General features: G+C 40.7%; 1 protein-coding gene across 2 annotated transcripts; it reads left to right on the forward strand.

The window, feature by feature from the left end:
• On the forward strand, positions 1-9,223 carry SMIM8 (small integral membrane protein 8). Of its 2 annotated transcripts, none has more exons than XM_047760734.1 (3): positions 1-80; positions 6,454-6,611; positions 8,073-8,326. In XM_047760734.1, exons 2-3 carry the CDS (start codon positions 6,477-6,479, stop codon positions 8,175-8,177), a joined length of 240 nt encoding a protein of 79 aa, XP_047616690.1. In that variant the 5' UTR covers positions 1-80; positions 6,454-6,476; the 3' UTR covers positions 8,178-8,326. The 2 variants fall into 2 exon arrangements, with proteins under 2 accessions (XP_047616690.1, XP_047616681.1); XM_047760725.1 differs by lacking the exon at positions 8,073-8,326 and adding an exon at positions 8,333-9,223 and having other exon boundaries at positions 2-80.
• Positions 9,224-10,077: the final 854 nt, after the last annotated feature.

Raw genomic sequence — 10,077 nt, forward strand, 5'->3', positions numbered from 1 at the left:
GGCGCGCCCGTCCGCTCCCTCCTGCAGGCGGAGAAGAGGCGGAGCGCGGCGGGCACCGAGAGGAGGTGACCCTACGGCAGGTAGCGGAGGTGGGGCGGGTAGCGGGGTAGGCCTGGGGGTCGGGGCCGGCGGCTGGCAGGCCGGGACAGGCCGGCCGCCGCACCACGCTCTCGACCCTGGCCTTGGCGGGCCCGGAGGGCCGCGCTCCCAAAAGGTTGGATTCGAGGGCGGTCTCTCAAGCACCCCAATCCTCGCCGCTAGGTGGGCGCCCGGAGCCGGGTCTTGGAGGTCTCTGAGTCCCCCAGGCTGCTTGTCCCGTCCCATCCGTGGAGGCCTCCACCTCGGAAATTCTCGTTTCCTGGTGTCATAGCTCACCGAACTCCTATTTAGGGGGAAATGGTTTTGTGATTGTTTTCACGCGAGGTTCGTCTTTTTAACTGTGTTAACAGTCCTGCGTACCCCCCGCATCACAATGTCTGGAACTTAAGTGCAGTTTCCTTTTCTGGAGGCTTTAAATGCGCCTGTCTTTGAATAAGGGCCTGCTCTTAGTGTAGGTATCACAATGTGGGGAGGGCAGCGAACCCAAATAATACTTTACAGCCCTCAGACGGTGGGCAATATCCAAAACCTGTCTCCTTTCTTTAGGTACAGTAAATTTCCAGAGATGGGAAGAGATTTTTTTAATAGCGTTTTTTACATTAAAAACAACAAATACAGAATTCATCTTAAAATTTTTTCTTAATTTTATTGATGTATAGTTGACTTATAATTGAAAATTTTAAGTGATTATCAGTTCATTTAATAAATCCTGTAGTAACATACTAATACAGAATCTTTTTTTTTTTTTTTTTTTGTCTTGGGTCTTTTTAGAGTCGCACTGGCGGTATATGGAAGTTGCCGGTCTAGGGGTCAAATCAGAGCTATAGCCCGCAGCCTACACCACAGCCACAGCAAGCAGGATTCTTAACCTGTTGAGGGAGGCTAGCAATGGAACCCTGTCCTCGTGGATACTAGTCGGGTTCCTTAACCACTGAGCCACGTGGGAACACTACTAACAGAATCTTATCCTTTTAGGAGTAAAATGGGGTGAAGTGGTGGGGTGGGGTGGGGGCTGAAAATTGAGAGGCCTGCATTATTTCACCTTCCCAAAGACATTGGGCAAAGATTTAAATTTCTTTGGGTTTAAATTTCTTTGTTTAAAAAAGGGGATTGGGAGTTTCTTTGTGGCTCAGTGGTAAGGAACCTAATATCCTTGAGGATGTGGGTTCGATCCCTGGCCTTGCTCATTGGGTTAAGGATCCTGCGCTGCTGTGAGATGCTATGGTGTAGGCCAACAGCTGCAGCTTCTATTTGACCCCTAGCCTGGGAACTTGTATATACCGAGAGTGCAGCCATTAAAAACAAACAAACAAAAAAACCATGCATAAAATAAATATATAGGAGTTCCCACTGAGCGCAGTGAAAACGAATCCGACTAGGAACCATGAGGTTGCAGTTCGATCCCTGAACTTGCTCAGTGGGTTAAGGATCCGGCATTGCAGTCAGCTGTGGTGTAGATCGCAGACGCGGCTCAGATCCCACATTGCTGTGGCTGTGGCGTAGGCCGGCGGCTACAGCTCCGATTGGACCCCTAGCCTGGGAACCTCCATATGCCACGGGTGTGGCCCTAAAGAGACAAAAACAAAAAATACAATGTCTGAAGATTATATTTTTCCTCTAAATAACTCATATTCTTTATATCTTAGTTTAATTTTTATGCCATGCCAATTTAATGCCAGTGAACTGTTAAATGTCAATTGCCAGGTACAATGGGGATCATCCCTCAAAGCAAAAGTTTTACTAAAAGGGAGAAAATCATTCAGAAATGACCATTCTTAACACTGCTCAGGACCAACCTCCTTTGTACAGCCTTGCACGGTGTGCATTATTCATTCCAGGGGGGTACCATTCTCACTCACACTTTGTGGTGTGAATGACCCTCCTGGCAATGGTGCAAAGAGACAGTCCTTTATCTCTGCTGCTTCCTTTTCCCATCACATATTGGTTGTCTTCACAAGAGAAGGGCAGAAGAAAAAGGTAAAGAACTTTTTACCAGGAGGGACGTATGAAGTAAATGCAGCTTGGTTTATATCTTTTACAGGCAGGTTTGAAAAATTCTACTCTCCTTCATTTAAAAAACAATTATATACAAAGTTTCTTGCCATAGTTGATAAGGGAACAAGAAATGGGTGTTGGAAAAATGAAGAAGAAATAAGAATGGGACACGTGCACAGCCAGGGGTGGCTCCTGGGGTACCTGATTTATTGATTGTTTTACAAGCGGCCCGCACACATACTGATCACCAGACTACTTAGCTAGGAGCACTACAGCGCCAAGTTGCCATCATTCCTGCTAGCCATGTGTATGAGAGAGAGATTCCCCCTTTAACACAATTAATGAGGGTCCTAGCTTAAAAATAAACATCTTGAAAGCAGCTCTGTCTAGAGATTGGTCAATATCATATGCAATTAAGTAAGTGGTGGTTATCTGCAGTGGGGAAAGAAAAGGGAAGAAATGAGAGAAAGTGATGGGGAGACAGGAAGTTCTGGTGGACACAAGCTGGATGTTAACTGGTTTTGTCTTAGGTCCGGTTCATTTGAGTAGTAATATTGGAATAGGTTATTGCTGTGTTTTGAACTTACGGTTCTACAGCTTTTAAAAATGGAAGTTAGATTAGCTCTGTACTTGAAAATAGCTAGTCAGTTTTGCCTGCTAGAAAAAGTTTGCTTTTGAAATAGAGATTTGTTTTCCTAAAAAGCATTGATGATTAAGACATCTGTGAAGCAACAACTAAGGTTTTGCACTCTGCAGACTTATTCAGCTACCACATGTTGAATTTCCACCGCTGCCATATTCCTCCAGCTCTGTGGACCAGGCACATGAGGAGATTCAGAAGAACCTTCTCTTGCATGAGAAGACTGTTTTGTTCTGTTCTTAATATGTTACAAATTCTTACCTTCTAAGGCCCTTTTTGGCCTCAGTAATCTGTATTTTTATTTAAAGTACAGAAAGTTGTTAAATTTTCTTTATTATTCAGCCAGCGGTATAAACAAGTGTGTGCATTTTGGGGAGAACTATTGTAACATCTTCAGTGACTGTGGCACATAAAAGGGGAATCAGCAATAGAATTGAGCTCTTATACCAGGCTTAGTAAGAGAATGGTATGTAATGGAAAATGTAACTTTCATATATTCCAAAAATGTATCGCAGTCAATGGAAATTGTAGTATTTTAAATCTTTTAAAATGTAATGTGGTAGGTAATTCTTTAATTTGTAAATACCCTTTCAGTAAGTATTTGCAGTGGTTTCCAGCCCAAGTGTTCTTTGTTATTTCTGGCATAGAGTTAAACATAAATAGAATGTAGCTGGAGTTCCAATCGTGCAGTGGTAACAAACCTGACTAGTATCCAAGAGACCGTGGGTTTGATCCCCGGCTTAGCTCAGTGGGTTAAGGATCCAGCGTTGCCGTGAGCTGTGGTGTAGGTTGCAGACGTGGCTGGGATCCCACATTGCTGTGGCTGTGGTGTAGGCCAGCAGCTGTAGCTCCAATTTGACCCCTAACCTGGGAACTTACATATGTCACAATAAATAAATAAATGGAATGGAATTGTCTAGAGACTGCAGTATAATAAATACCACCTTATTGGCTTATTTGCTTGATTCATCACAAAGTAAATGTAGGTTTGATTGAGAAAAGAGGAGACCAAGGAATCTTTGGTCTCTTCTTTTTTCAGATAGGTGTAGCTGAGTGGCTGTATCCTGGGCTGTAGTCCTCAGTAAGGCCCCCAATAAAACTTAACTCACTAAATAAATAAATAAAACTTAACTCATTACTTTTAGTTTGTGCATTTTTCTTCCGTCAGCAGTTTCAGAAAGTTCTTGTAAGAAATGGGCATATGGGAGTTCCCCTCATGGTTCAGTGTCTAATGAACCTGACTAGTATCCATGAGGACTCGGGTTGAGTCCCTTGCCCCACTCAGTGAATTAAGGATCTGGTGTTGCCATGAGCTGTGGTGTAGGTCACAGACACAGCTTGGATTCCAAGTTGCTGTGGCTGTGGTGTAGGCTGGCAGCTACAGCTCCAATTCAACCCCTGGCCGGGGAGCTTCCACATCCCGGGGAACTTCTACATGCTGAGGGTTCGGCCCTAAAAAGACAAAGAAGAAAAGAAAAGAAATGGGCATCCTGGTTCAGCAGAAAACACTGGATTTTTTTGCTAACCTTGGGCGTGATGAGTTCCAGGCAAGCGTGTGCTAGCTGAACAAATTTCAGGATGTTGGAATTGTTTCAAAAGCTGTCTGTAGTAATAAAAACACAGTTGTAGAGAAAATTAGTAACGAGTGCAATTGAAATTTTAAAAAATTGCTCGTTACAGGTTGTGTGATGATTTAAATGCTGATGAAATAAGTGTTTTACGAGTTGTTACCTCATATACTTGGTGTCCAAGGTAGACTTTGCAAAAGAAGCTGGTGATGCTCTATTCTACTGTAATGCATCCTGGTAGGAAAAGATGAGACTCCTTGTTATTGGCAAGTCAGCTAACCCCCAGGGCTTCAGAAATGTTCATTTGTTCCGCTGTGATTATGAAGCCAATACATGGGCCCAAAGGATTTGAGGTTTATTTAATGGGTGGTTGAGAATGGTTAGGAAGAGAATGAAAGGAGAGAAACACAGTATCTTCTTGCTGATGGACAAATGCTCTGCCCACAGCACACGCCTGGGCTTGGATCACAAGTGCTGAGTTTTCCCGTCGAATACTTAGTCTTTTTCAAAGTGACTATGTAGTCTTTTTCAAAAACTGTATTGAAAAAAACTGAATTCCTGGGAGTTCCTGTTGTGGCTTGGCAGAAACAATCATGCTAGTATCTATGGGGATACATGTTCGAATCCTGGCCTTGATCAGTGGATTGGGGATCCGGTGTTGCCACGAGCTGTGAACTGTGGTGTAGGACGCAGATGTGGCTCGTTGCCGTGGCTGTGACATAGGCTCCGATTAAACCACTAGCCTGGGAACTTTGATACGCTGCAGGTGCAACCCTTAAAAAAAGCCAAAAAAAAGAAAAAGAAAAGCTGAATTCCTGATTTTTTCCATAAGTAATAAAGTTGCAAAAATATTGCTTTTATAAAAACTATTCAATGGAAGATTTAGTACTTGTATAAAACTCCTAAGGGTGTTTAAATGTGTTTGACTCTTATTTTGTAGCATTTACTGCATGATAGGATTCAATATTTCCCTTGATGAATATTACTATGTTGTCATCAATTTCAGCCTTTCTTTGAAAAGTTTCTTTCCCTGTCTTCTCCCTTCCAATCCTTTGCCCATCCACTCCCCACATTCAGTGGCAGGAATGATAAGAGTAAACTCTTGCCTCATAGTATCTAGAAGAGCAAAGTGTTCACAAAATGTTGACATTCTAGCTGGGAGATCCTGAAGCCAAAAGACATACTTGTATTTAATTGGGCAGATTTTGTATGATTAAGAGAAAAAAGGACATTCAGATTAAGGAAGTAACATCATAGTTGATGCCAGAGAGTGGTTGATAAGCCAAAGGGGAATGAGCTGCTTACCCTTGAGGCCTGGTGCTGGGGTGGCCAGGAGAGGAAAGAGGAAGTGAAGTAGGACAGGCGTGAATCTGTAGGAGAATTCGAGCAAAGGAACGCTCGCACTTTTCCGATGGGTGACCTGAAAGGGCTGTGGAAAGGTGACGGAAAGTGAAAATGGGAAGAAATGAAGACGGTATGCATAACCCACAGCTACTCCCACCCTAGTGCCCTCTCCATGTAACAAAGTACAGTATGACCAGACCAAAAAACTTCGGGCTCCTGGAAAAACAGGAAAACAACTTTAGCCTGCCTCACTAGTTTTTTCTAGGAGATGAGAAATAAAATAACCATCTTAGCAAACAAAACTTAAAGTACCATTGACAAAGTCTGTGTTAAACAAAGTAATAAAATAATTGACAGTGACTTTTGGTATGTACCTGGAGTGGAATTCAAAGAAAGAATGAATACAGAATGATTTTCTTTTTTTCTTTTTTTTGTCTTTTTGCCTTTTCTAGGGCCGCTCCTGCGGCATATGGAGGTTCCCAGGCTAGGGGTCCAATCGGAGCTGTAGCTGCCATCCTACGCCAGAGCCACAGCAACGTGGGATCCGAGCCGCGTCTGCGACCTACACTACAGCTCACGGCAACGCCGGATCGTTAACCCACTGAGCAAGGGCAAGGATCGAACCCGCAACCTCACGGTTCCTAGTTGGATTTGTTAACCACTGCGCCACAACGGGAACTCCCCAGAATGATTTTCTTAAAGAGTATTACCAAAATATATATATTTGGTGTATATATATGTGTGTGTGTATATATACATGTATATATATATAATCACGAAAGGGAAAAAGTCTCATTTTCTTTCTAGGTACTGAATCACCATTAGTCAAGATGGCTTCAGCACCTGAGCCTCCTGCCTTTAAAAAGGAGCTGCCCAAGGAGAAAGACTTTGGAAACCCAGGGCTCAGAGGAGTCCGCACCACAACCTTATTTCGAGCTGTGAATCCGGAGCTCTTCATTAAACCTGTAAGAAATCCATCCCAGATAAGACTTTATGTTTAACTTAACTAGGCTGTCAGCAATAGAAAGTTCCTATTTTCCTGTAACATTTGATTTTAGTATGGAAATTTTTTTTGGACCAATAAGACCTCTCTGTAAATTAGAAAGCAAATGGAAGGAAAATCTCAAATGCTGCTTCACTAAATACACACATAAAACTAATTATTTTGAGGTCATTTGAAAATTTTAATGGAAAATTTTAATTGGATTTTATTGGACCAGCTTCCTGTTTAAAATTTTCATAGCTGCATTAATTTTAAGGAAATGTTTATCATTTGATCAAGTACTGTTAAGTAAATAACACCTTCCATGGAGACAAAGAAAGCAGAATGAAAATCTGATCATTCTTATAGGCTACAGTTCCAGGCTTTATTAACCTAAAAGATACTGCAGACATTTCTTGAAAAATTTCAAAACATGCATTTGTACACTGATGAGTTAGCTAATCATTTGTATTTTTTGTAGCAAATTATTGAATGATAAATTGTGTTTTTGAAAAAAATATAAAATGTACTTGAATATATTGAATTTGATTAGAATTTTGATAACATAATTGCCAGAATAAACTGTTTGAAAGTTAAATAGTTCAATTTAACAATCAAATCATTACATCAGGGTGGAACTTTTAAAAATTTTGAACTAATGTGTTCTTTTAATTGCCAAATACATTTCAAGGATTGCAAATTTAAACTGCTCTGAGCTTGTGGCCTTTATTGGATGTCCATCCAAGTGAAAAGATTTGACCTTTATGTATTGATTTAAAATTTTACGGCCACACCCATGACATATGGAAAGTCTTGGGCTAGGGGTTGAATCCAAACCATCTACACTGCAGCTGCAGCAGTGCTGGATACTTTCAAGCCACTGCACCAGGCTGGGAATCAAACCCGTACCTCCACCACTGCAGTCAGATTACCGCGCTGTGCCACAGTGGGAACTTCATGGACCTTTTTTTTTTTTTTGATGAAGATGAAGATTTGAAATACTAATATTACAACAGTTATGATGATAGAAGACAAAAATACGAATTTAAAAATGTTTTTAAAGAAACATGCTGCATCACTTTGCTTCTTAGGGTCTTGGATTTTTCCAGCAGCAAATCAAGGATAGTATAACAACATATCTGTTCCAGTCACTGAATTTCTTGAGGTAACAGAGTAAGTTCCCAGAGAAGAGACTGTACATTTTGCTGTACCTGGTATAGGGCATGAAAGGCTTTTTGCTAGTTATCTATAAACTCAGGGAAAAAGAATAGCATGTGAACTTCATTCCTCACTTCCCAACAAAATTAGCTAGTTTAAGGCTTGCACATGGGAAGCTTGGGCCCAGAGAAGTTAAACAACTTTTCCAACATCACACAGCTAACACTGGAAACTCTGAGCACTGGACCAATGTCCATGTCTCTCGTTTCCCCTATGCCTCTTCCAGCCTCACCTTCCTGAAGATGAAGGTCAGAGACGTCTCAGCAGTGAAGAGAAGAAGCAAGAGTCTTGTATAGTTTTTAAATTATCAGAAGTTGTGTTAGTTGAATAGGAACTGGGTTAAGTATTATAAATGAAAATATTACCATAGAAATGCTCTAGCATGGTCCTAAGGACTTGGCATTGCAGAAGGAACATGCGAGAGAGATTCGAGACTCCTCAAAAGATTAGACTTAATGATGCCTTATGCTTTTTTTTCTTTGGCAGAACAAACCTGTAATGGCTTTTGGACTGATAACCCTTTCCCTTTGCGTGGCTTATATTGGTTATCTCCATGCGACACAGGAGAATAAGAAGGACCTCTATGAAGCTATTGATAGTGAGGGACACAGTTATATGAGGAGGAAAACATCTAAGTGGGATTAACAGTGCTGGTGCCTGCAGAGGAAGCTGTACTGGGGGCTCTGAAATCCTCCCCTGAAGATTAGGACCGCACAGTGTCATGTTTCTTGTTCTAAAAGATGCTACAGAGGAAGAAGGATAGCAGTTGCAGCCAGACCACAATAGTGAATGTTGTCCTTTCAAAACTGCAGCCGTTACCTCATTCTTTTTCCATGGAAAGAGCTTCTCAATATTTTCTTCTATTAAATCCTCTTATAAAAGTGCCATGACAATGGAAGTTATTTTTGTTCTACATAATAAAAATACCAGTGCTCTTAAAATTGCATAGCATTTTTAATATTTTAAGGTGAATTTTGCATATACAACTGTTGTGATGGTTAAGTTTATTTTGCTACTTGCAAAGGCAGTGTTCATTTTCTGCTTGGCACAGAACCTATGTTTGTGAAGAAAACAAAAACTAAATTATTGTAAAGCCTGCAGTTTTTATAGAGTCACAGATGGGTCATGTATTTCAGTTTTCCATTTCTGCTAATTTTGGTCCAGAATTTTATTTAATTGAAAAGGTACTCCCACTGAACTACTAAAATCAATATTAAATGAGAGAATAACCTGAAATAATTGGAGTTTCTCTTTTTCAAAAAAGAAAAAAGTATGTTATACTGAGGTATGATGTTTTTGACTACAACTAAATAGTATCTATTTTGGGTTTTGTAAACTAATGTTATAATGATGTAAATATAAGACCAAATACTCTGATACTCTGTTTTTTTTTTGGGGGGGGGGTTGGATTTTTAGGGCTGCACCTGTGGATTATGGAAGCTACCAGGCTAGGGGTCGAATCAGAGCTATAGCTGCCGGCCTACACCACAGCCACAGCAATGCCAGATCCAAGCTGCGTCTGTGAACTACACCACAGCTCACGGCAGTGCTGGATCCCCAACCCACTGAGCGAGGCCAGGGATCAAACCTGTGTCCTCATGGATACTAGTCAGATTTGTTTCCATTGAGCCACGATGGGAACTTCCAAGACCAGATACTCTTATAGTTATTTAAAAACTATAAGGAAAGAAGATCTAACTATAAGAACATGGGTTTACCTTACATAATTTGTCTCTTCCTGATGACGGTTTTAGACCTGTTTCTAGATATTTACCCCATTCTCCAAATCATTGAAATTGGAGCTCAGTAATAAATCTCATCTCTGAAATTTTGCTTCATTTATTATTAACAAGTAATAATAACTTCACAGGCGGAGTTTGTCATCATAATGTAAGCTTTTAATTTCCATTGCCTTCTTGCGGTTTTGCAGGATACATGAAAATGTAATTATGTCTGATTTGTAGATATTAAAGAGCTTAGCTAATTGAGTTATCTGCATACAGCTAAATTAAATCTTTACTACTGAGCCCTAAATATTACTTTGCTAGGTCTCTCTATATAGTACACTTCATATAGTTTAAAATGCACTTAGGTGGTATAAAATGACTTTTAATTTAAAGTATTACCCTTTGCCGTTGGTTATTAAAAAACTTCTGTTTTCAGCTTGTGCATTTAATGTCACATTGTCTACTGTTCAACAAAATAAATTGCTCTTTGGTGGGGGAGATAAT

Source organism: Phacochoerus africanus, chromosome 2 (genome assembly GCF_016906955.1).
Source record: "Phacochoerus africanus isolate WHEZ1 chromosome 2, ROS_Pafr_v1, whole genome shotgun sequence".
Classification (NCBI taxonomy): domain Eukaryota; kingdom Metazoa; phylum Chordata; class Mammalia; order Artiodactyla; family Suidae; genus Phacochoerus; species Phacochoerus africanus.

Excerpts from the sequence above, each read along its gene's own strand:
- SMIM8 (XM_047760725.1), top strand. The coding sequence starts at position 6,477 with ATGGCTTCAGCACCTGAGCCTCCTGCCTTTAAAAAGGAGCTGCCCAAG. Across the intron at positions 6,612-8,332 it reads CGGAGCTCTTCATTAAACCT|AACAAACCTGTAATGGCTTT; the intron begins GTAAGAAATCCA and ends TTTCTTTGGCAG.